This window comes from Salvelinus alpinus, chromosome 1, assembly GCF_045679555.1.
Source record: "Salvelinus alpinus chromosome 1, SLU_Salpinus.1, whole genome shotgun sequence".
Classification (NCBI taxonomy): domain Eukaryota; kingdom Metazoa; phylum Chordata; class Actinopteri; order Salmoniformes; family Salmonidae; genus Salvelinus; species Salvelinus alpinus.
In genome coordinates this window covers 102,972,810-102,998,409 of record NC_092086.1, presented here as the reverse complement: position 1 = coordinate 102,998,409, position 25,600 = coordinate 102,972,810, and the positions used below count along the sequence as shown (strand labels likewise).

At 47.8% G+C, this 25,600-nt stretch overlaps 1 protein-coding gene across 1 annotated transcript in view; it reads left to right on the top strand.

Moving 5' to 3' along the window:
- Positions 1-13,431, top strand: part of LOC139554531 (tetratricopeptide repeat protein 28-like) — a 101,905-nt gene extending 88,474 nt beyond the window's left edge. The window contains exons 18-38 of the mRNA XM_071367435.1: positions 675-800; positions 992-1,118; positions 1,297-1,406; positions 1,624-1,753; positions 1,895-2,140; positions 2,218-2,371; positions 3,199-3,318; positions 3,494-3,635; positions 3,763-3,942; positions 4,145-4,339; positions 4,428-4,777; positions 4,965-5,212; positions 9,106-9,230; positions 9,453-9,530; positions 9,661-9,820; positions 9,934-10,010; positions 10,251-10,274; positions 10,392-10,521; positions 10,723-10,830; positions 10,994-11,621; positions 11,717-13,431. Coding sequence (XP_071223536.1) covers positions 675-800; positions 992-1,118; positions 1,297-1,406; positions 1,624-1,753; positions 1,895-2,140; positions 2,218-2,371; positions 3,199-3,318; positions 3,494-3,635; positions 3,763-3,942; positions 4,145-4,339; positions 4,428-4,777; positions 4,965-5,212; positions 9,106-9,230; positions 9,453-9,530; positions 9,661-9,820; positions 9,934-10,010; positions 10,251-10,274; positions 10,392-10,521; positions 10,723-10,830; positions 10,994-11,621; positions 11,717-12,944 — 4,686 coding nt within the window. The 3' untranslated portion in view covers positions 12,945-13,431. The remainder of the gene's footprint in view (positions 1-674; positions 801-991; positions 1,119-1,296; positions 1,407-1,623; positions 1,754-1,894; positions 2,141-2,217; positions 2,372-3,198; positions 3,319-3,493; positions 3,636-3,762; positions 3,943-4,144; positions 4,340-4,427; positions 4,778-4,964; positions 5,213-9,105; positions 9,231-9,452; positions 9,531-9,660; positions 9,821-9,933; positions 10,011-10,250; positions 10,275-10,391; positions 10,522-10,722; positions 10,831-10,993; positions 11,622-11,716) is intronic.
- Positions 13,432-25,600: the final 12,169 nt, after the last annotated feature.

Genomic DNA, 25,600 nt, shown 5'->3' with positions numbered 1-25,600 from the left:
TCAATCTCTATTATATTCCCCATGCAGTGTTTTACTGTCTGCCTGTCTGTGTCCATCAATCTCTATTATATTCCCCATGCAGTGTTCTACTGTCTGCCTGTCTGTGTCCATCAATCTCTATTATATTCCCCATACAGTCTTCTACTGTCTGCCTGTCTGTGTCCATCAATCTCTATTATATTCCCCATGCAGTGTTCTACTGTCTGCCTGTCTGTGTCCATCAATCTCTATTATATTCCCCATGCAGTGTTCTACTGTCTGCCTGTCTGTGTCCATCAATCTCTATTATATTCCCCATACAGTCTTCTACTGTCTGCCTGTCTGTGTCCATCAATCTCTATTATATTCCCCATACAGTGTTCTACTGTCTGCCTGTCTGTGTCCATCAATCTCTATTATATTCCCCATGCAGTGTTCTACTGTCTGTCTGTCTGTGTCCATCAATCTCTCTCTCTCTCTCTCTCTCTCTCTCTCTCTCTCTCTCTCTCTCTCTCTCTCTCTCTCTCTCTCTCTCTCTCTCTCTCTCTCTCTCTCTCTCTCTCTCTCTCTCTCTTCCTCTCTCTCTCTTCTCTCTCTCTCTCTCTCTCTCTCTCTCTCTCTCTCTCTCTCTCTCTCTCTCTCTCTCTCTCTCTCTCTCTCTCTCTCTCTCTCTCTCTCTCTCTTTCTCTCTCTAGTGGCACCAGAGCGCATTAGAGATTGCGGAGGAGACTGGAAGTGGGAGGAGTCAGGGGATGGCTTACGGGAACATGGGACTGACCTATGAGGCGCTGGGAAACTACAAAAGGGCTGTGGACTGTCAGGTAAACACACACTATCACACACACTATCACACACACTATCACACTGTCACACACACTATCCCAGTATCCCACACACTATCACACACACTATCCCACTATCACACTATCACACGTACTATCACACACACACTATGGTCGTGTTCTGTCAGCTAGACGATTTGAGACCTTTCTGTCTCTTGTGATGTCATCAGGAGCAGCACCTGAGTGTGGCGGCGCAGAATAATGACCTCACAGCCAAGACACTGGCGTACGGCAGCCTGGGGAGGACACACCATGCGCTACAGAACTACACACAGGCTGTCATGTACCTGCAAGAAGGTGAGAGGAGAGAGAGACAACGAGAGAGAGAGAGAGAGAGAGAGAGAGAGAGAGAGAGAGAGAGAGAGAGTGAATGAATGAAGACATGGTTTTTGGAGAAAGAGGGAGGAGAGGGTGATTTGATGATGTTTTGAGACTCCCTGTCTTTCTCTCTCTCTCTCTTCTGTCTCTCTCTCAGGTCTGCGTCTAGCAGAGCAGTGTGGGAGGAGAGAGGAGGAGGCTAAGATCCGTCACCGTCTGGGCCTGTCACTGTGGGCCAGCAGCAACCTGGAAGAGGCCCAGCACCAGGTATCAACATAGTTTCAGAATGTAGCTTCTCTTCTGTCCTGCTGACACATGCTGGTGGACTATGGAACTGCAGTCTCTGATTCTAGAGATTTGAGATGACCTGTATTGAAAAGAATAACTAATTGCGTGTATATCGTGATAGGGGTGCGGCATGGGTATGTATTCAGGCGTGAATGCGTGTGTGATGTAGCTGTGTATTCTCTTTCTCTCTCTCCAGCTGTACCGAGCGTCTGCGTTGTTTGAGTCGATTCGTCACGAGGCCCAACTCAGCTCAGACTACAGACTGTCTCTGTTCGACCTGCAGACATCATCATACCAGGCTCTCCAGAGGGTCCTCGTCAGCCTGGGTAACACTTTTCTTCCTGTTCTATCTCTCTTGTTATTCATTTCCTTCCCTTTCTCTATGTATCTCTTTCTTTCACTCTTTCTCTACTTGTTCACTTTCTCTTCTCATCCCTCTGTTCATCCCTCTCTCCTCTCCTCTCCAGGTCATTATGACGAGGCCCTAGCAGTGGCAGAGCGGGGTCGGACCCGGGCGTTCGCTGACCTCCTGGTGGAGCGACAGCAAGGTCACCAACCCCTGACCTCTGACCCTTATACCCCGACCCCTGACCCTTACTCCCCGGTCACCGTAGAACACATCCTGGATACGGTCAACAGTCAGAAGTCACTGGTGCTGTATTTCTCTCTGGCTGCAGGGTACCTCTACAGCTGGCTACTGGCACCAGGCACAGGTAGGTACATACACACACAGATCTACAGGTGTACACACACACCTCTAATCCCTAACCCTGTGTTGTGTTGTGTGCAGGTATAGTGAAGTTCCATGAGGTGTACCTGGGTGAGGGAGGAGCCGAGCTGCAGGCCGCAGAGATCCAGGGGGGAGGAGTTAGTGGCTGTCAGACTCTGGAGCAGCACATCACTGCAGCTAGAGAGGCTCTGGGAGTTGACAACTACTACAGCAGGTGTGTGTGTATGTGTGTCTTGCACTTGCTATGGTCTCTGCTTTATTAAAAGATTGTTTAGTGCTACACTGAGAGACTGTAGGGTCTCTTTATCACTTGGCTCGGGACCCTGTCCCTCCCTCGCTCCCTCTCTATCTCTGTAGAATGGATGGGATATTCAGAGGTGACATATTTCACCCTTCCAAGTGATAATGGGAGCTCACAGCCTCTCTCTTTCTCACACACACACACACACTGTACACTCACACACACACACTAGAGGTCGACCAATTATGATTTTTCAACGCCGACACCGATACCGATTGGAGGACCAAAAAAAGCAGATACCGATTAATCGGACAATTTTTTTTATTTATTTGTAATAATGACAATTACAACAATACTGAATGAACACTTATTTTAACTTAATATAATACATCAATAAAATCAATTTAGCCTCAAATAAATAATGAAACATGTTCAATTTGGTTTAAATAATGCAAAAACAAAGTGTTGGAGAAGAAAGTAAAAGTGCAATATGTGCCATGTAAGAAAGCTAACGTTTAAGTTCCTTGCTCAGAACATGAGAACATATGAAAGCTGGTGGTTCCTTTTAACATGAGTCTTCAATATTCCCAATATTGCTCTGACAGCTGGTACTTAAAGCTAGTGAGGGAGTAATGAGTCTCCAGCAGTACTGTTGCCCCAGCCAGCAACACCTTACTGTGTGTGTGTGTGTGTGTATGTGTGTGTGTGTGTGTGTGTGTGTGTGTGTGTGTGTGTGTGTGTGTGTGTGTGTGTGTGTGTGTGTGTGTGTGTGTGTGTGTGTGTGTGTGTGTGTGTACCAGCAGTGAGACGGAGAATGAAGCAGGTGATCTGTTAAAACAACAGTTTGAGGAACGACTGACCTCAGCCAGCGACCCCACTGACTTCCTACACAGTCAGGTGTCCAGAAACGTCTTCAGCAGGTGTGTGTTCTGCAGAGAGTCAATGTTGACTGAAATGTCACCATATTTGAACATTTCAATTAAAATAAAGTCTATTTTATATGGAGAGTGTCATTCTGTATGTTCCTATGCAATATCTACTGGTGTAGACAGCACCAGTTGTTAAACCACAAGCATAATTTCTGTATTTCTACAGAAGTGGTCAGAGTTTGTCCAGTCTGGTCAGTTCTACAGTGTCTCCAGTGAGAGAGACCTCCTCTTTACTCTGTAGACCCGCCCCCCTCACCAAACCCCCCCTACGAGCCCTTCACCACCTGCTCATTGCACCTATGGAGGAGGTAAGAGAGTGTGGGTGTGTTTAACCTAACGACACTAATTTTACCATTTGATAGAGATCGAATTACATCTATCTGTCTACTCATTATTTCACCCTCCCTCTCTCTCTCTCTGCCCCTCTCTTTCTAGGTGCTGATGCCTGGCAGTGGTGCAGTTGGCAGACACAGACAGTTGGTGTTGGTGTTAGAGGGAGAGCTGTACCTGGTTCCCTTCGCTCTGCTCAAAGGTAGCTCTTCTAATGAGTACCTGTATGAGAGGTTCAACCTTCTAGCTGTCCCATCTATAGGGAGCCTGGGGGCTGCAGCCAAGGTGGGTGTATAGCACACACCCACTCAAATACACACACACACACACAGAGACACTCAAATACCCCCACAGAGACACACTATACAATACAACAGCACAACCTGCACAATTGAATATACTGATGGCATACAGTATTAACCATGTTTGTCATTGACTGTGTTTGACTGGCTGATCATTTAAACACACTTCCTCCTCTCTCCCCCAGTCCCACCCTCGTCACAGAGCTCCTTTCCTCTACAGCGGTGGGGGTTCTATGACCGCAGTAGTGGGGGCTCCACGCCTGCCCTCCAGGGTGATGGAGCGTTGGCTGTGGGGGCCGCTGCCTTCTGCCCACGACGAGGCCCTCCGCCTGGGGGAACTGCTGGGTTGCCAGCCCCTCACTGGTACACAGGCCACCAAGGTACACAAAAAAAAGTGTGTGTTTTGCTCCCACTGTAACTTATTGAGACGCACAATCAGACAACATTCTCCTCACTTCTCTTCTCTAGGAGCGTGTGCTAGCAGCCATGAGCCAGGCAGAGTGTGTTCACTTTGCTACTCATGTCTCCTGGAAGCTGGCGGCCCTGGTTCTCTCCCCCAGCCAGGATCCAGGGGTGGGCTCAGAAACACGGCCCAAGGAGAGTGCACCGTGTGGGGGATCACTATTACGCGAGAGTGGGGATGTGGGAGCAAGTACAGAGCTACTGGAGGAGAGGACTGAGGACAGAGGAAGTGTGTGTGACACAGAGAGTGTGTGTGACGCAGAGAGTGTGTGTGACAGTCCACCGCTACAGGACTTTCTGCTCACTGCGGCCGACATACTGGACCTGAGACTGCCTGTGAAACTGGTGGTGCTGGGGTAAGACACACACACACACACACACACACACACACACACACACACACACACACACACACACACACACACACACACACACACACACACACACACACACACACACACACACGCCAAATGTTCAATCAAGCCGTTTAGTTTGTTTAAAACTGTATGTCTAAGTTTATTATCTTGTTATCTCTCCTCTCAGGTCGTACCAGGAGTGTGTCAGCAGAGTGACCTCAGACGGTGTGGTGGGTCTGTCCCGTGCCTTCCTGACAGCGGGGGTGCAGTGTGTGTGTGTGTCGCTGTGGCCCGTTCCCATGGCAGCATCCAAGGTGTTCACGCACAGCTTCTACACGGCACTGCTGAACGGGACCAAGGCCAGTGCAGCTCTCTCTGAGGCCATGAAGACTCTACAGAGCAGCACACACTTCTCACACCCTTCTAACTGGGCGGGTTAGTACACACACACACACACACCCACTCACACAGCCTTCTAACTGGGCTGGTTAGTACACACACACACACACACACACACCCACTCACACAGCCTTCTAACTGGGCGGGTTAGTACACACACACACACACACCCATTCACACAGCCTTCTAACTGGGCTGGTTAGTACACACACACACACACACACACCCACTCACACAGCCTTCTAACTGGGCGGGTTAGTACACACACACACACACACCCACTCACACAGCCTTCTAACTGGGCGGGTTAGTACACACACACACACACACCCACTCACACAGCCTTCTAACTGGGCGGGTTAGTACACACCCACTCACACAGCCTTCTAACTGGGCGGGTTAGTACACACACACACACCCTTCTAACTGGGCGGCTTAGTACACACACACACACACACACAGACCCACTCACACAGCCTTCTAACTGGGCTGGTTAGTACACACACACACACCTTCTAACTGGGCGGCTTAGTACACACACACACACACACACACCCACTCACACAGCCTTCTAACTGGGCGGGTTAGTACACACACACACACACCCTTCTAACTGGGCGGCTTAGTACACACACACACACACACACACACACACACACACACACACACACACACACACACACACACACACACACACACACACACACACACACACACACACACACACACCCACTCACACAGCCTTCTAACTGGGCGGCTTAGTACACACACACACACACACACACACACCCACTCACACAGCCTTCTAACTGGGCGGCTTAGTACACACACACACACACACACACACACACCCACTCACACACCCTTCTAACTGGGCGGGTTAGTACACACCCACTCACACAGCCTTCTAACTGGGCGGGTTAGTACACACACACACACACACCCGTCTAACTGGGCGGGTTAGTACACACACACACACACACAGCCTTCTAACTGGGCGGGTTAGTACACACACACACACACACTCACACAGCCTTCTAACTGGGCTGGTTAGTACACACACACACACCCACTCACACAGCCTTCTAACTGGGCGGGTTAGTACACACACACACACCCTTCTAACTGGGCAGGTTAGTACACACACACACAGCCTTCTAACTGGGCTGGTTAGTACACACACACACACACACACACACACCCACTCACACAGCCTTCTAACTGGGCGGGTTAGTACACACACACACACCCTTCTAACTGGGCAGGTCAGTACACACACACACACACACACACACACCCACTCACACAGCCTTCTAACTGGGCTGGTTAGTACACACACACACACACACCCACTCACACAGCCTTCTAACTGGGCGGGTTAGTACACACACACACACACAGCCTTCTAACTGGGCGGGTTAGTACACACACACTCACACAGCCTTCTAACTGGGCGGGTTAGTACACACACACACACCCTTCTAACTGGGCGGGTTAGTACACACACACACAGCCTTCTAACTGGGCGGGTTAGTACACACACACACAGCCTTCTAACTGGGCGGGTTAGTACACACACACTCACACAGCCTTCTAACTGGGCGGGTTAGTACACACACACACACCCTTCTAACTGGGCGGGTTAGTACACACACACTCACACAGCCTTCTAACTGGGCGGGTTAGTACACACACACACACACACACACAGCCTTCTAACTGGGCTGGTTAGTACACACACACTCACACAGCCTTCTAACTGGGCGGGTTAGTACACACTCACACAGCCTTCTAACTGGGCGGGTTAGTACACACACACTCACACAGCCTTCTAACTGGGCGGGTTAGTACACACACACACACACACCCTTCTAACTGGGCGGGTTAGTACACACACACACACACAGCCTTCTAACTGGGCGGGTTAGTACACACACACTCACACAGCCTTCTAACTGGGCGGGTTAGTACACACACACTCACACAGCCTTCTAACTGGGCGGGTTAGTACACACACACTCACACAGCCTTCTAACTGGGCGGGTTAGTACACACACACTCACACAGCCTTCTAACTGGGCGGGTTAGTACACACACACTCACACAGCCTTCTAACTGGGCGGGTTAGTACACACACACACAGCCTTCTAACTGGGCGGGTTAGTACACACACACACACACAGCCTTCTAACTGGGCGGGTTAGTACACACACACTCACACAGCCTTCTAACTGGGCGGCTTAGTACACACACACAGCCTTCTAACTGGGCGGGTTAGTACACACACACACACACAGCCTTCTAACTGGGCGGGTTAGTACACACACACTCACACAGCCTTCTAACTGGGCGGGTTAGTACACACACACTCACACAGCCTTCTAACTGGGCGGGTTAGTACACACACACTCACACAGCCTTCTAACTGGGCGGGTTAGTACACACACACTCACACAGCCTTCTAACTGGGCGGGTTAGTACACACTCACACAGCCTTCTAACTGGGCGGGTTAGTACACACACACTCACACAGCCTTCTAACTGGGCGGGTTAGTACACACACACTCACACAGCCTTCTAACTGGGCGGGTTAGTACACACCCACTCACACAGCCTTCTAACTGGGCGGGTTAGTACACACACACTCACACAGCCTTCTAACTGGGCGGGTTAGTACACACACACTCACACAGCCTTCTAACTGGGCGGGTTAGTACACACACACACACCCTTCTAACTGGGCGGGTTAGTACACACACACACAGCCTTCTAACTGGGCGGGTTAGTACACACACACTCACACAGCCTTCTAACTGGGCGGGTTAGTACACACACACACACCCTTCTAACTGGGCGGGTTAGTACACACACACACACCCTTCTAACTGGGCGGGTTAGTACACACACACTCACACAGCCTTCTAACTGGGCGGGTTAGTACACACACACTCACCCTTCTAACTGGGCGGGTTAGTACACACACACACACCCTTCTAACTGGGCGGGTTAGTACACACACACTCACACAGCCTTCTAACTGGGCGGGTTAGTACACACACACACACACACCCTTCTAACTGGGCGGGTTAGTACACACACACACACACAGCCTTCTAACTGGGCGGGTTAGTACACAGACACACACACACCCTTCTAACTGGGCGGGTTAGTACACACACACACACACAGCCTTCTAACTGGGCGGGTTAGTACACACACACTCACACAGCCTTCTAACTGGGCGGGTTAGTACACACACAAACACACAGCCTTCTAACTGGGCGGGTTAGTACACACACACACACACAGCCTTCTAACTGGGCGGGTTAGTACACACACACACACACAGCCTTCTAACTGGGCGGGTTAGTACACACACACACACACACACACCCTTCTAACTGGGCGGGTTAGTACACACACACTCACACAGCCTTCTAACTGGGCGGGTTAGTACACACACACACACCCTTCTAACTGGGCGGGTTAGTACACACACACTCACACACCCTTCTAACTGGGCGGGTTAGTACACACACACACACACACCCTTCTAACTGGGCGGGTTAGTACACACACACACACACACAGCCTTCTAACTGGGCGGGTTAGTACACACACACACACACACAGCCTTCTAACTGGGCGGGTTAGTACACACACACACACACACCCTTCTAACTGGGCGGGTTAGTACACACACACACACACAGCCTTCTAACTGGGCGGGTTAGTACACACACACACACACACTCACACAGCCTTCTAACTGGGCGGGTTAGTACACACACACTCACACACCCTTCTAACTGGGCGGGTTAGTATGGTATACACGCATGATCACACATTACATCGGCTGATGTAAAAAGGGCTTTATAAATACATTTGATTGATTGACATGATTCACTCCTCTTCCTGTTTTCTCTCAGGCTTCATGTTGATTGGCTGTGATGTGAAGCTGAACAGCCCATCGTCTCTGATTGGCCAGGCCCTGGCAGAGATCCTCCAATATCCTGAGAGAGCTAGAGATGCCCTGAGAGTTCTACTGCATCTGGTAACAAACATGCACAACATCACCTGGTAACAAACATAAACAACATCACCTGGTAACAAACATGCACAACATCACCTGTTAACAAACATGCACAACATCACCTGGTAACACACATGCACAACATCACCTGTTAACACAACATTTGCCATATTGCCTATGTCTATTCAAGAGACTTTAAAGAGCCTTGCCAAATAATGTGATTTCTTTCCCTCCATCCCTCAGGTTGAGAAGTCTCTCCAGCGTATACAGAGTCATCAGAGTAACGCTATGTACACCTCGCAGCAGAGCGTGGAGAATAAGGTGTGTGTTTTCATATGTGTGTGTGTGCTCTGCATCTTTACTTCAGTCAAATGTCTTAAGGTATTTGCTGTTCCTCATTACTTAGTTATTCTATGTAATCATAATGAATAACTGTTTTATATGAACCCAGGTTGGTGGGGTCCCGGGATGGCAGGCCCTGCTGTCAGCTGTGGGGTTCCGGTTAGACTGTTCCGGTACCGGCAGTGGTCTCCCCGCTGCTGTCTTCTTCCCTACGGCTGACCCTGGAGATCGGCTGCAGCTCTGCAGCACCACCCTGCAGTCACTACTAGGTAACCTATCAATTTAGGAGTGAATCAATCAATTAACCAATCAGACTGTCAGCACAGCACCATACTCTAGATCCAACATGGTAATCAGTCAGTCAATGCTCTCTGTCGTCCAGGTCTGCCTCATGCAGCCTTCCAGGCTCTCTGTAAACTGGTCACTGCTGCTGAGACTGGAGACCAGCTCATCAACAAGGTAGGCCTCAATGCACACTGATTCATTTGCATGCTGTATGCTTTATTTGAATATACATAGTGATGAGCCTGGCAATATTTGCATGGGGTCAATATCATCATAACCTGAGTCATTTTTATGGCTGATAAACAGTGGTAGTCCCTGCATGGTGTTCATTAACTAGGCCTGTTGCTTTCTAATGTTCTGTTCCTAACAGTTTAAGTTCTCTCTCGCTCTCTCCCTCTTACCCACCACTTGAAGGCTGTTAAATATATGGTGGGAATGGTAAGTTGTGTGTTGTAGCTTTCTAGCATGAGAAACTCATACTGAGACAAAAGGGGGGCAGGGCAGAAATTATAGTGTGATAATATGCTGCGATAACTTACCTCTCCCGGTCTCCAGCTTCACCAGGTATTGTTTCAGCAGCAGTCATGTGACAAGGAGCTGGAGTTCTCATTGGCTCCCATCCAGGTGTCCATTAGTGTCCAGCTGTGGAGACTTCCTGGTTGTCATGAGTTCCTGGCTGCGCTGGGTGAGTCAGTCATCACTGTACTGAGAGTTGGATATATATAATAGCAGAGGCTTTTCCCTTCTCATTTTTAGACAGCCAGTGTGGGTGACCGACTAGGTTTTGAACCCAGGTCTCCTTTATGTCACAAGACTGTGTTAGCCCATTGAGCTAAAGCCTAGATGTTTGGTGTGTCATTATTTTCACTTCTCTGTTTCCCTCCAGGTTTTGACCTGTGTGAGGCAGGACAGGAGGAGGTGCTATTGAAGACTGGTAAACAGGCTATCAGACGGACCATGCACTTTGCTCTGCAGTCTCTACTAGCACTGTTTGGTAAGAGTCTCCAAGCCCTCTCTTTTAACTCTACATTGTTATGTATGTTAGTTACATAGTCTGGCATCCAGACTTCAAGTGAAACATTCCTATACTTGCATTGTGTTTCACCATTTCATCTTACCTCTGTCTCACCTGTCCATCTTGTCCTCTCTCCCTGCAGACTCTACGGAGCTGCCCAAACGCCTCAGCCTGGACAGCTCTTCCTCTCTTGAGTCTCTCTCCTCCTCCCAGTGTGCCTCCCACTCCCTCCCCCTCAACCTTCCCCAGCCTCCCTTCTCCCCCCCACTTGGCGGCGCAGACGGTCTCTCCTGTGACGCCATCTCCCTCTACAGCCTCAGCTCACTCACCTCCTCTCTCAGCTTCCTGTCCCGCCCCGAACCCGCAGGAAGTGATGTCATCAGCCAGCGCTCACGGCAGCAGGAGCTGGAGCGGCATCGCGGAGGAGCGGGGTTATTCGCCTCGCACCGACACACAGGAGGCATGTCGAGAAACAGATTGACAAATCACAGAGGAGGGACAGAGGGGGAGGAACAGGAGGAGTATGAAGGCTTCTCCATCATCAGCAGTGAACCTCTGGGGGGAGGAGGGGGGAGGGAGTGTGACACCTTACCCCTCCCTGGGGGATACAGACACCTTAGAGGAGCGGGAAGGGGAGGCGTGGTGGGGAGAGGGTACCCCGTCTCAGTCTCCTCCAAGGGGAGTGTCAGCACTCCCACCTCACCGCTCAAAGTCCCCCTGCCGCCCCTGGCCATACCCTCCAGCCCTAACACACACGCTAAGTCCCAGGGGTAAGTTGTTGCTTTTTAACTGTTTGCTTCAACTGTTTGCCTCTTGACCTATTTGTCACATCAAATTAACCATCTCTCCCCCCTCTCCTCACCAGCTCTCAGACCGTGTCTAAAGGTCAGATGGTCAGTACAGAGGCGGTGCTCTCTGAGTCTGACCAGTCCAGTACAGAGACAGACAGCACCGTCAAGTCCCAGGAAGACAAGCCTCCCCCCACCCCTCTGGACCCCCAGGAGCTGGCCAGCAGGATCCTGTCAGAGACCCAAAGCCACATGCAGGCTGTGGAGAGCCTCCAGAGGGGGAGGACAGGAAGGGCAGGCAACGGAGGAGGAGAGGAGGGGTTAAGGGGACCAGAACGTAGACCCTCCTGCACCTCAGCCCGCCTGACCCCCACCACAGGGGGTTTGGGCTTCCGTTCGTCTGAGACCAGCGCTTTCAGCAGACCCAGTAGTAGAGCCAGCCTACAGGCCCGGGCTTCACCTCTCTCACCACTCCCTTCCCCCCTCTCACCCCTCTCCACGCCCCTTCTCTCCACCAGGTCCAAACCACCCTCTCGTTCCTCATCCTTACAGAAGATCAGCTCCGGCTACAACAGCCCGACCCTATCCTCCCGCTCTCCCTCCCTCTCTTTCTCTCACCCCAACCCCTCGCCCTCCAGAACCCCAGACCCCCACATCCAGGTGCAGCTCAGACATAAATACCCTAGCTCCCCTTATACCCCCCACATCTCACACTCCCCCAATAGCATCTCCATCTCCCCTAGCTCAGGCCACCCATCCCCAGTCGGCAGCTTCCCATCCTTGGCTGCATCCCCAGTCCTCTCCCTGGCCCCTTCCCCTGCCCTCTCTTTCTCCTCCACAGGTTCCACTTCTGCCCGCTCCAGCCCGGCCGAAACCCCAGACCTGGGCCGGTTGAAACGGGCAGGCCTTGTGGACGAGAGGGTACAGGCCATCCACAACCTGAAGACCTTCTGGTCCAACGCCACCCAGAGGCAGGAGGTTCCCGGCCCAGGCAGGGTGCTCCGAGGTGGTGGGAAGAAGAGGAGCACGGTCCAGAAAGATGTCCTGGGGCTCCTTCACCTCTCTCCAAGACATGGATCCACCAACCAGAACCAGGACACTGAGGGGCCCCAGAGCCCTACCAACCCACCTGACGGACACAAAAAGCTGGTTTCAAAACCGCCAGTGGTGCTTCCTCCTCATACTGCTACTGACTCCTTTTTGGGAGGTAGTCCCGGAGCACCCCCACACCCCGTCAGACTGCCCTCGGGAAAAGGCTTCAAGTTCCCCTCGCCTGGGAAGTTCTTCCCCTCCTCTAAATGCTGAGAGGGGTTAGAGACTCTTAATGGTTAGAGATCTGCTCCTGACTCCGAGGCTCTTCTAGTGGCTTATACTAGCTGGGCTGTGTGCTATGAAAGGGACTGAATTACACTAGCAAGAAGGCCAAATGGGGACCACCAAAACTGAAGTTCCGATTTGCATAAGTTAAATAGAAAGTGGGAATGGGACACTTTGCAGTGACTGACTGCCCCCTAGTGGAGAGGAAAGGAAGGACAGAGCAGGGACAGGTCATAAAGGAGAAGAGTGCAGTCACCCTGAAGGACAGAGGGGGACAGACTGGACTCTGTATAACTCTGGGTTGAAATCTGCCTGAGATTCCTCACTGACATGTAGTCCCCTTGCCTCCTCCTACACTGTAAAGACACTTTGATACAGGCACACTGTTAGAATGACTGAAAATACCAATATGGTGTTTCTATTTTTTACCTAAAACGCTCGCTGTTTGCGAAAGTCAATAAAATGCTACATGGAATTGTTTTAATTATGATTTATTTGAATAGAATTATTGTGAATTGATATTACCAAGGATCCTAACTGTTATTATTGTTGTTTTGTAAATTAAATACTGTACTTTGTAATCAGTATTACGTGTTTTTATATATTAAGAAGCAAACAGTGCACAAAAATAAATAAAAACATTTAATATTTTTATTGAAGTTTTGAAAAGGCACATGACACGATTTCTATGTAAATTAAGTGTCAGTCTGAAAGCATGAAATATATTGCTATTCAATGTTTCAATGTCTTTTTAAAACACACTTTTTGCACCAGTGGACCCTAGTTAAAGATAAACTATGCAGAAATCACTCCGCCATTTCCTGGTTGCTAAAATTCTAATATTTCTGCAAATTTTAGTTTAGTGTAGAGATGTATAGTGTAGAGAATCATTGTACCATCTAAACTGCTGTGAGATATCTTTTCCATAACCAAAAAGATTGTATTTCCAGCTGTTTGAAAATGGTATACAAAACTGAAAGTAAAAGATGTAAAACCAGGGAGCATAGAAATAGCTCACATAGAACATACACAGCTTCTTAGACTTGCTTTCAATGAATGACAGATCTATAACTTCCATTTCTATGTGGATTTGGTCGGTTGCCCGAAGAGTTACATATTGCAGCTTTAAACATGCATCTCAGCTCTTTCCCAGTAAAATAATCTAAATAAAGGTTTACTCTCTTGTCAGCTTGTAATGGTTTATGAAGAGGGATGTTACTGACTGCCGGGACTTTTATCTCCTTGATCAGGACTGAACCCTCAAACATGACATTTTTTCTAGTGTGATCAACTTTATAGACTATATAATGAGAATTTGAACAAGCTTGCCATATCAGTAAGAGATGGAATGGGATGTATTTGTAATGATACTTGTTGGAGGTGAGGACTTAGCTGATGAAATCCTGGTTCTTTAGAGCAAAATCCACCTACAGATTTTAGTTATGTAAATTTAATAATTGCTTTATCAATATTGAGATAGTGAAATAGGTTTAGAAAAGTTCTCTCTACCTGTACTGTCATTTGAAAAGTCTATTATTCAGAAAAACTTGAAATTGTTATGGTTCGAACCAGAGCCATATATCACACACATATTACAATCGAACATGTTATTGATCACGAAGAATACCTAAACGTATTCATGGTCCCATCCATATCCATTCTACATCCCACCTCACCTCACTGGTGCACAGTTTGCAAGGTTCAGAAAGTTCAGACCAATCGACGACTTTCGTGGGCGGTCAACAATTTGTTGTTGATAATTTCGGATGACGTCTACAGCCTTGCGCAGCCGCAGCCCGGTAGGAGAAGATGGTGCTTATCAAGGAATAGTGAGTTGAAGTATTTGAAATATCATTTCGTCGTATATTAATATGCAATTTATTGAGTCGATGTGGCAATACTTTAAAATAACATTTGTTGTTGTCTCATGTCAGTGTATTTCTGTAAGATGAGAGGAAATTGTGAGCGTTCTGGTCCTGGTGGATCAGGATGTGGATCCATGATACCGGTGTTTAGGCCTAGACAGCAGCGATAGCTAGCTAGGTTTCTAGCATGCTAGCTTTGAATGAATCTTAATGGAGGAAGCCCGTTAGCTAGCTAGTTAACTATTTGTCTTTACACCTATACATTGAGAATGGATGTTAACTAGCTAGTTAGCCAACATGGTGCCATAAGTTTAGGTAGGTCTCGTGAGTGACAGATTATCAAGGTTCCACCTCCGGGGGGCTCGCGTTTAGACAAGAATAGATATTGTCAGTGAAATGTTTATGCGCAATGGAAAAGACCATGCAATTCAAATGGCAGGTAATGCGGGACACAAACTACCACGCTAACTAACGTTAGTTAGCTACTGTATCCATGTAAATCGTTCACAAGCTAGTAAGCACGTAAGGTAATTGCTCAGGTCGGGTGGCTAACATGCACCATGCATGACACTTAAGCTAATTACTACTAGCTAGCCCGTTATTTTTAGACCGTGTTGTGTTCAGCCTGTCTTTCCTGGCGAAACATGCAACTTGCAGAGGCTTAGCCCCGTCTGACTTCCCGGGTTTCCCTGCCTGGTTTTCATGGCAACCAAATATAGCTAGCTTCCAACCTTAAGTACAATGCCAATAAATCCCCCCTCCACCCTGTATTGCTCAATGCTGTTTCAAAAATGTTAATATGTGCATCTTTAGCTTCCCAAGACATTCCTGACCTGTTGGTCAAGAGTGCAATGACTGTCCAAGTGTGTCATCCAGATTTGATTTAGGGCTGTCTATAATTCAGTTGCTTCATACACCTACAGACCCAGACTCAAGTTGTGTGTGTACTGTAGTTTTGCTCAGGGTGGCACAGGACACATCCCCAATCAGTTGTCAAGACAACTAAAGCGGTGCCTATTTCCTCTGAGGTTTATAGGTGGGGACAGAACAGTCAGCTGGTTTATCTGATACTCCCTCAGGTGACACAGGAGTGACACCACTGGGGACATGACTAAAAGATCAATACATCTATTTGCATTTTCCAAAGGTCTTCCATGCAGCCTGCTCTGTGCTTTCCCATATCATGTTTTATGACGATGTCTGTGGGAATTCAGTTACCATAGCTAGGGCTTGTAATTGCTCTAATATCTAGAACCAGTATGTTGTATTGCAGTGGGCACAGCAGTGTGTGTTTCATCAATTGACCTGGTGTGTAAAGCACAGCACACTATCCGAGTAAATTTAACATGTCTCTTTCTCACTGAAATGTCAACCTGGAGAGTGTTACTCTGCTGGACTCGACTAACTTTGAATAACCTCTGAATTTTGTAGAGGATCGAGATTGACTCTCACCTATGACAGAATCGTGATTTGTTTCAGCCACTGCTTGGATTCTGTTTGTTTTTGAGAAATAAAAAGATACATCATGGTTTGACTGCTTTCCATAAGGGTTTGGTTGGGAGTTGGCCAGTCGGGACTAGCTTCCCCTACATGGATTTGGAATATGGAGTTAAGAGAATGATTTTCAGAGGATAAGTTGTGCTCGTCTCTTATGGCCCAGAACGAGGCTTGTTCATATTGTTCTTCTTAGAGAGCATGGTAGCGGTCCTGTCTCTGTTTAATGAGTGCTATTTTTTAGACTTAGTCTTAGTCATTTCGACAAATATAATTAAGTCTTGGTCGCATTTATTATTTGAATAATGATTTAGTCTAGTTATTGTCAAAATGACACAGTGGGCTGTTTTAGTCAATGAAATGTCCTTTAATTTTAGTCATCACATTTGCCTCATTAACCTATAGTAAACATAAAACACTGACTTCCATGTGTACAAACAGCATTGTCCTACCAACATGCAGAAAAGTATAACATCCTATTGCATGATTGTCTTCAAATAAGCAGAAGAACACCCCTTGACAGGGCTCCAGACTAACATTTTCCCCCGGTGGCACTGGTGCCACTAACTTTTACATCTGGTGGCACCCGTACATGATTTGGTCGCACCAATTTTTTCAGGTCGGCAACACGCAATAGAAAAAAATTGTAATCACCTTGTAAATTCATTCACAGTTCATTAGACTGTAATATACTACTGAAATGGTAGGCTATTCAAGAAATAAGTCCAAGCAGGAATGCATGATTCAAGATATTTTGATGTGCTAGCTAATCCAGTGATTGTCATGAATTGTGGGTTGACAATTAGGCTATTGTTATATTTTACTGTTAAAATAGGGCACCAGAATTTTCAGAGTTTTGTTGTTCAACAGAGATTAATTTACCTACATCTTTGGGTGCGTTCAGAAATTGCCTCCAGTGTGTCAGTGCGCTCTGATTGTAAATTCAGAGTATTGTCAGATTCTGTTAGGAAATTCTGAGCATTTCGCTATCTGAGTGTTCAGAGCACACACTGGACGCTCTGGCCAAGGAGTAGGGTTGATCCGAGCGTTCTGACCTCAATCGCAGTGAAGTATCTAAGCTAACTGGCTAAAGTTGGTTAGCATGCTAGCTATTTGCATACACAAATGAGAGAAGACCTCACTCTGACCATTTTACTTGCACTAGCAGAGCAGGTTAGGCTGTTCTCGTGTTATCTAGCGCATTAGTGACTGTACCTGTGCTGCTGGCAACAATTTAAATATGTTTTTTCGCCAAGGTTCACTGACACCGGCAATATTCAACAGGTGTTGTGCGTTCGTAAATTCATCAGTTATTCTGCGCTCTGGCACACTTAAATGAGTGCTCCGAAATTGGAGTAGATAGCCAGAGTGAATTTACGAACACACCTTTTATGTCTACTAATATCATAGGCTAATTTATTTTTGGGCTAATTGACCTCACTATTAAGAGATGAAAAAAAGATATACCCACACAAAGCTGAGAACAACAGTAGTTGCTTCCAAAGTTATGCATTTCCCGCAATTGAATTTTGAAATGTTATATAATCAGAATCCTTTTTTCTCTCTCCCAGAGTGGACATTGAGGGAGAGGGGCTTGCTCATCACAGCAGCAGTCCCCAGCGAATAAAAGAATAGTGAGGATAATAAAAATAAACTTTATTTAACTAGGCAAGTCAGTTAAGAACAAATTCTTATTTTCAATGACGGCCTAGGAATAGTGCCTGCCTTGTTCAGGGGCAGAACGACAGATTTGTGCCTTGTCAGCTTGGGGATTCGATCTTGCAACCTTTCGGTTACTAGTCCAACGCTCTAACCACTAGGCTACGCTGCCGCCCCAATAATGCACTGTTTGATCAAATGATGGTTATAGCTGCCTAACATATGATGTTTTGAAACTATTAAGTGAGGACCATGTAATGAATGTTTAGCTGGTATTGATGCGACCAATTCAATATTTTACTCCCAAGGCCAAGTCAAAGGGTCGCAAAAATCAACTAAGTCGTCGGAGTCTGCCGCTTGACATACTCTAACTATATTGTAATCAAAGTTCTGTCATAAGTAGTGGTCTGTTAGTGATACACCTATATAACATTTTTGGCCGATACCAATATCCGATATTTTCCTTGCCCAAAAAGAACAATACCGATAACTGATATTTAAAATGTTTGCCTCCTTTTAAGCATTCTAGTACAGTTAAATAGTTAACAAACACACATGGACGCAGCGGTCTAAGGCACGGCATCTCAGTGCAAGAGGCGTCACTACAGTCCCTGGTTCGATTTCAGGCTGTATCACATCCGGCTGTGATTGGGAGGCCCATAGGGCAGCGCACAATTGGCCCAGTGTCGTCTGGGTTTGGCCAGGGTAGGTCGTCATTGTAAATAAGAATTTGTTCTTAACTGACTTGCCTAGTTAAATAAAGGTTACACACACACACCACACTGACCAAAAAGGTTTTTGGGCCATTTAAGTATGTCCCCCATTAACAGTAAAACAATATCAAAACCTATTTAATTTGTTCAGTCGTTTCATTCTCAACCAGGATTTATATGGAACACCGTTTGGGTCTTTGCTATGGAACACCGTTTGGGTCTTTGCTATGGAACGTCGTTTGGGTCTTTGCTATGGAACACCGTTTGGGTCTTTGCTATGGAACACCGTTTGGGTCTTTCATATGGAACACCGTTTGGGTCTTTGATATGGAACGCCGTTTGGTCTTTGACATGGAACACCGTTTGGGTCTTTGACATGGAACACCGTTTGGGTCTTTGCTATGGAACGTCGTTTCGGTCTTTGCTATGGAACACCGTTTGGGTCTTTCATATGGAACACCGTTTGGGTCTTTCATATGGAACACCGTTTGGGTCTTTGATATGGAACGTCGTTTCGGTCTTTGCTATGGAACACCGTTTGGGTCTTTGATATGGAACACCGTTTGGGTCTTTGCTATGGAACGTCGTTTCGGTCTTTGCTATGGAACACCGTTTGGGTCTTTGATATGGAACACCGTTTGGGTCTTTCATATGGAACACCGTTTGGGTCTTTGATATGGAACGCCGTTTGGTCTTTGACATGGAACACCGTTTGGGTCTTTGATATGGAACACCGTTTGGGTCTTTCATATGGAACACCGTTTGGGTCTTTCATATGGAACACCGTTTGGGTCTTTGATATGGAACACTGTTTGGGTCTTTGATATGGAACACCGTTTGGGTCTTTCATATGGAACACCGTTTGGGTCTTTGATATGGAACACCGTTTGGGTCTTTGATATGGAACACCGTTTGGGTCTTTGATATGGAACACCGTTTGGGTCTTTCATATGGAACACCGTTTGGGTCTTTCATATGGAACACCGTTTGGGTCTTTGATATGGAACACCGTTTGGGTCTTTGATATGGAACACCGTTTGGGTCTTTGATATGGAACGCCGTTTGGTCTTTGCTATGGAACGCCGTTTGGTCTTTGCTATGGAACGCCGTTTGGGTCTTTGCTATGGAACGTCGTTTGGGTCTTTGCTATGGAACGTCGTTTGGGTCTTTGCTATGGAACGTCGTTTGGGTCTTTGTTATGGAACGTCGTTTGGTTGTTTGCTATGGAACGTCGTTTGGGTCTTTGCTATGGAATGTCGTTTGGGTCTTTGCTATGGAACGTCGTTTGGGTCTTTGCTATGGAACGTCGTTTTGGGTCTTTGATATGGAACGTCGTTTTGGGTCTTTGATATGGAACGCCGTGTGGGTTTTTGCTATGGAACGTCGTTTGGGTCTTTGCTATGGAACGTCGTTTGGGTCTTTGCTATGGAACGTCGTTTTGGGTCTTTGATATGGAACACCGTTTGGGTCTTTGCTATGGAACGTCGTTTGGGTCTTTGCTATGGAACGTCGTTTGGGTCTTTGCTATGGAACGTCGTTTTGGGTCTTTGCTATGGAACGTCGTTTGGGTCTTTGCTATGGAACGTCGTTTGGGTCTTTGCTATGGAACGTCGTTTTGGGTCTTTGCTATGGAACGTCGTTTGGGTCTTTGCTATGGAACGTCGTTTGGGTCTTTGCTATGGAACGTCGTTTTGGGTCTTTGCTATGGAACGCCGTTCGGGTCTTTGCTATGGAACGCCGTTCGGGTCTTTGCTATGGAACGGCGTTTGGGTCTTTGCGTGTCAAAAAATAAAACAATGACCAGTAGATAAGCTTGTTGACCTATCAGGACCTGAATATGACTGCACGTCACATAATAATTGAACGCGTTGATTAATTTTTTACGCAGTTATTACACATTGATTACACTATCACTCGTATTTCAAATGTCACAACGATTCATCGATACGTATGCTATGATGCTGGTAAAGTTGTCTCACGCACCTACAGTGCTGGTCATAAAAAAAATCTAGCTCATGGATGCAAACAATGTTCTTCCCCAAAAACATAGCAAAATGACATCAGTTTCAGTAGATATAGTTAGCTAGCTACCTATATAGCTAGGTGTCATCATCTAAAATAACCCTAATTTATAAGACAGTTTTTATTTGATTAATGGTGGTCGGACCCATCTATGTGAAGTTAGCCACAATAAGGATTAGCCACAATAGTAGACTTAGTAGTATAGTTAGCCTTCAAAATAAAAGCATGGCATAATTCTACTAAATTCAGCAAACAAAGAAAATTCCCTTTTTCAGGACCCTGTCTTTCAAAGATAATTCGTAAAAATCCAAATAACTTCACAGATCTTCATTTGTAAAGGGTTTAAACACTGTTTCCCACACTTGTTCAATGAACCTAAGTCTAATAATCCCCAGTTTACAATTGGCTCATTCATCCCCCTCCTCTCCCCTGTAACTATTCCCCAGGTCGTTGCTGCAAATGAGAACGTGTTCTCAGTCAACTTACCTGGTAAAATAAAAATAAAAAATAAATAAATAAAAACCATAAACCATTAATAAACATGCACCTGTGGAATGGTCGTTAAGACACTAACAGCGTACAGACGGTAGGCAATTAAGGTCACAGTTATGAAAACTTAGGACACTAAAGAGGCGTTTCTACTGACTCTGAAAAACACCAAAAGAAAGATGCTCATCTGCATGAACGTGCCTTAGGCATGCTGCAAGGAGGCATGAGGACTGCAGATGTGGCCAGGGCAATAAATTGCAATGTCCGTACTGTGAGACGCCTAAGACGGCGCTATAGGAAGACAGGACGGACAGCTGATCGTCCTCTCAGTGGCAGACCACATGTAACAACACCTGCACAGGATCGGTACATCCTGACATCACACCTGCGGGACAGGTACAGGATGGCAACAACAACTGCCCGAGTTACACCAGGAACGCACAATCCCTCCATCAGTGCTCAGACTGTCCGCAATAGGCTGAGAGAGGCTGAACTGAGGGCTTGTAGGCCTGTTGTAAGGCAGGTCCTCACCAGACATCACCGGCAACAATGTCGCCTATGGGCACAAACCCACCGTCGGTGGACCAGACAGGACTGGCAAAAAGTGCTCTTACATTTACATTTACATTTAAGTCATTTAGCAGACGCTCTTATCCAGAGCGACTTACAAATTGGTGCATTCACCTTATGATATCCAGTGGAACAACCACTTTACAATAGTGCATCTAACTCTTTTAAGGGGGGGGGGGTTAGAAGGATTACTTTATCCTATCCTAGGTATTCCTTAAAGAGGTGGGGTTTCAGGTGTCTCCGAAAGGTGGTGATTGACTCCGCTGACCTGGCGTCGTGAGGGAGTTTGTTCCACCATTGGGGTGCCAGAGCAGCGAACAGTTTTGACTGGGCTGAGCGGGAACTGTACTTCCTCAGAGGTAGGGAGGCGAGCAGGCCAGAGGTGGATGAACGCAGTGCCCTTGTTTGGGTGTAGGGCCTGATCAGAGCCTGAAGGTACGGAGGTGCCGTTCCCCTCACAGCTCCGTAGGCAAGCACCATGGTCTTGTAGCGGATGCGAGCTTCAACTGGAAGCCAGTGGAGAGAGCGGAGGAGCGGGGTGACGTGAGAGAACTTGGGAAAGTTGAACACCAGACGGGCTGCGGCGTTCTGGATGAGTTGTAGGGGTTTAATGGCACAGGCAGGGAGCCCAGCCAACAGCGAGTTGCAGTAATCCAGACGGGAGATGACAAGTGCCTGGATTAGGACCTGCGCCGCTTCCTGCGTGAGGCAGGGTCGTACTCTGCGAATGTTGTAGAGCATGAACCTACAGGAACGGGTCACCGCCTTGATGTTAGTTGAGAACGACAGGGTGTTGTCCAGGATCACGCCAAGGTTCTTAGCACTCTGGGAGGAGGACACAATGGAGTTGTCAACCGTGATGGCGAGATCATGGAACGGGCAGTCCTTCCCCGGGAGGAAGAGCAGCTCCGTCTTGCCGAGGTTCAGCTTGAGGTGGTGATCCGTCATCCACACTGATATGTCTGCCAGACATGCAGAGATGCGATTCACCACCTGGTTATCAGAGGGGGGAAAGGAGAAGATTAATTGTGTGTCGTCTGCATAGCAATGATAGGAGAGACCATGTGAGGATATGACAGAGCCAAGTGACTTGGTGTATAGCGAGAATAGGAGAGGGCCTAGAACAGAGCCCTGGGGGACACCAGTGGTGAGAGCACGTGGTGCGGAGACAGATTCTCGCCACGCCACCTGGTAGGAGCGACCTGTCAGGTAGGACGCAATCCAAGCGTGGGCCGCGCCGGAGATGCCCAGCTCGGAGAGGGTGGAGAGGAGGATCTGATGGTTCACAGTATCAAAGGCAGCCGATAGGTCTAGAAGGATGAGAGCAGAGGAGAGAGAGTTAGCTTTAGCAGTGCGGAGCGCCTCTGTGACACAGAGAAGAGCAGTCTCAGTTGAATGACTAGTCTTGAAACCTGACTGATTTGGATCAAGAAGGTCATTCTGAGAGAGATAGCAGGAGAGCTGGCCAAGGACGGCACGTTCAAGAGTTTTGGAGAGAAAAGAAAGAAGGGATACTGGTCTGTAGTTGTTGACATCGGAGGGATCGAGTGTAGGTTTTTTCAGAAGGGGTGCAACTCTCGCTCTCTTGAAGACGGAAGGGACGTAGCCAGCGGTCAAGGATGAGTTGATGAGCGAGGTGAGGTAAGGGAGAAGGTCTCCGGAAATGGTCTGGAGAAGAGAGGAGGGGATAGGGTCAAGCGGGCAGGTTGTTGGGCGGCCGGCCGTCACAAGACGCGAGATTTCATCTGGAGAGAGAGGGGAGAAAGAGGTCAAAGCACAGGGTAGGGCAGTGTGAGCAGAACCAGCGGTGTCGTTTGACTTAGCAAACGAGGATCGGATGTCGTCGACCTTCTTTTCAAAATGGTTGACGAAGTCATCAGCAGAGAGGGAGGAGGGGGGAGGAGGGGGAGGAGGATTCAGGAGGGAGGAGAAGGTGGCAAAGAGCTTCCTAGGGTTAGAGGCAGATGCTTGGAATTTAGAGTGGTAGAAATTGGCTTTAGCAGCAGAGACAGAAGAGGAGAATGTAGAGAGGAGGGAGTGAAAGGATGCCAGGTCCGCAGGGAGGCGAGTTTTCCTCCATTTCCGCTCGGCTGCCCGGAGCCCTGTTCTGTGAGCTCGCAATGAGTCGTCGAGCCACGGAGCAGGAGGGGAGGACCGAGCCGGCCTGGAGGATAGGGGACATAGAGAGTCAAAGGATGCAGAAAGGGAGGAGAGGAGGGTTGAGGAGGCAGAATCAGGAGATAGGTTGGAGAAGGTTTGAGCAGAGGGAAGAGATGATAGGATGGAAGAGGAGAGAGTAGCGGGGGAGAGAGAGCGAAGGTTGGGACGGCGCGATACCATCCGAGTAGGGGCAGTGTGGGAAGTGTTGGATGAGAGCGAGAGGGAAAAGGATACAAGGTAGTGGTCGGAGACTTGGAGGGGAGTTGCAATGAGATTAGTGGAAGAACAGCATCTAGTAAAGATGAGGTCAAGCGTATTGCCTGCCTTGTGAGTAGGGGGGGAAGGTGAGAGGGTGAGGTCAAAAGAGGAGAGGAGTGGAAAGAAGGAGGCAGAGAGGAATGAGTCAAAGGTAGACGTGGGGAGGTTAAAGTCACCCAGAACTGTGAGAGGTGAGCCATCCTCAGGAAAGGAACTTATCAGGACGTCAAGCTCATTGATGAACTCTCCAAGGGAACCTGGAGGGCGATAAATGATAAGGATGTTAAGCTTGAAAGGGCTGGTAACTGTGACAGCATGGAATTCAAAGGAGGCGATAGACAGATGGGTCAGGGGAGAAAGAGAGAATGTCCACTTGGGAGAGATGAGGATCCCAGTGCCACCACCCCGCTGACCAGAAGCTCTCGGGGTGTGCGAGAACACGTGGGCAGACGAGGAGAGAGCAGTAGGAGTAGCAGTGTTATCAGTGGTAATCCATGTTTCCGTCAGTGCCAAGAAGTCGAGGGACTGGAGGGAAGCATAGGCTGAGATGAACTCTGCCTTGTTGGCCGCAGATCGGCAGTTCCAGAGGCTGCCTGAGACCTGGAACTCCACGTGGGTCGTGCGCGCTGGGACCACCAGGTTAGAGTAGCAGCGGCCACGCGGTGTGAAGCGTTTGTATGGTCTGTGCAGAGAGGAGAGAACAGGGATAGACAGACACATAGTTGACAGGCTACAGAAGAGGCTACGCTAATGCAAAGGAGATTGGAATGACAAGTGGACTACACGTCTCGAATGTTCAGAAAGTTAAGCTTACGTTGCAAAAAATCTTATTGACTAAAATGATATAGTACTGCTGGCTGGTGAAATAGGCTAGCTAGCAGTGGCTGCGTTGTTGACTTTGTTTGAAAGTGTAGCTGGCTAGGTAACCTCTAACTGGCTAGGTAACCTCGACAATTACTCTAGACTACACAATTATCTTGGATACAAAGACGGCTATGTAGCCAGCTAAGATCAAACAAATCAAACTGTTGTACTGTAATGAAATGAAATGTAATACTACCTGTAATACTACCTGTGGAGCAAAGCGGAATGCAACTACTCGCTCCAAACCAAACCGGAAGTGCGTATCGTAGAGGGAGAGGCAATAGAAGTGTTGTTTCTTGTATTATTGTCTTTTGTGTCTTTAGAGGACTGCTTCACCTTAATGTCCCCTTTCCCTTTTCTTCTGTCCTTATTTTGTCCCACTTTGTCCCTTCTTTGTCCCTTCTTCTCTTCTGCCAACTAGACACTCCTTGTTAGCTAGCTAGCTTCTTACAGGAATGTCCCTAGCAACTGCCTAGCAACAGGTAAACAACTTAGCTAGCTAAGAAAACGGTATAATTTTATGAAAAATTGTTACTTTTTCAAAAGCCTT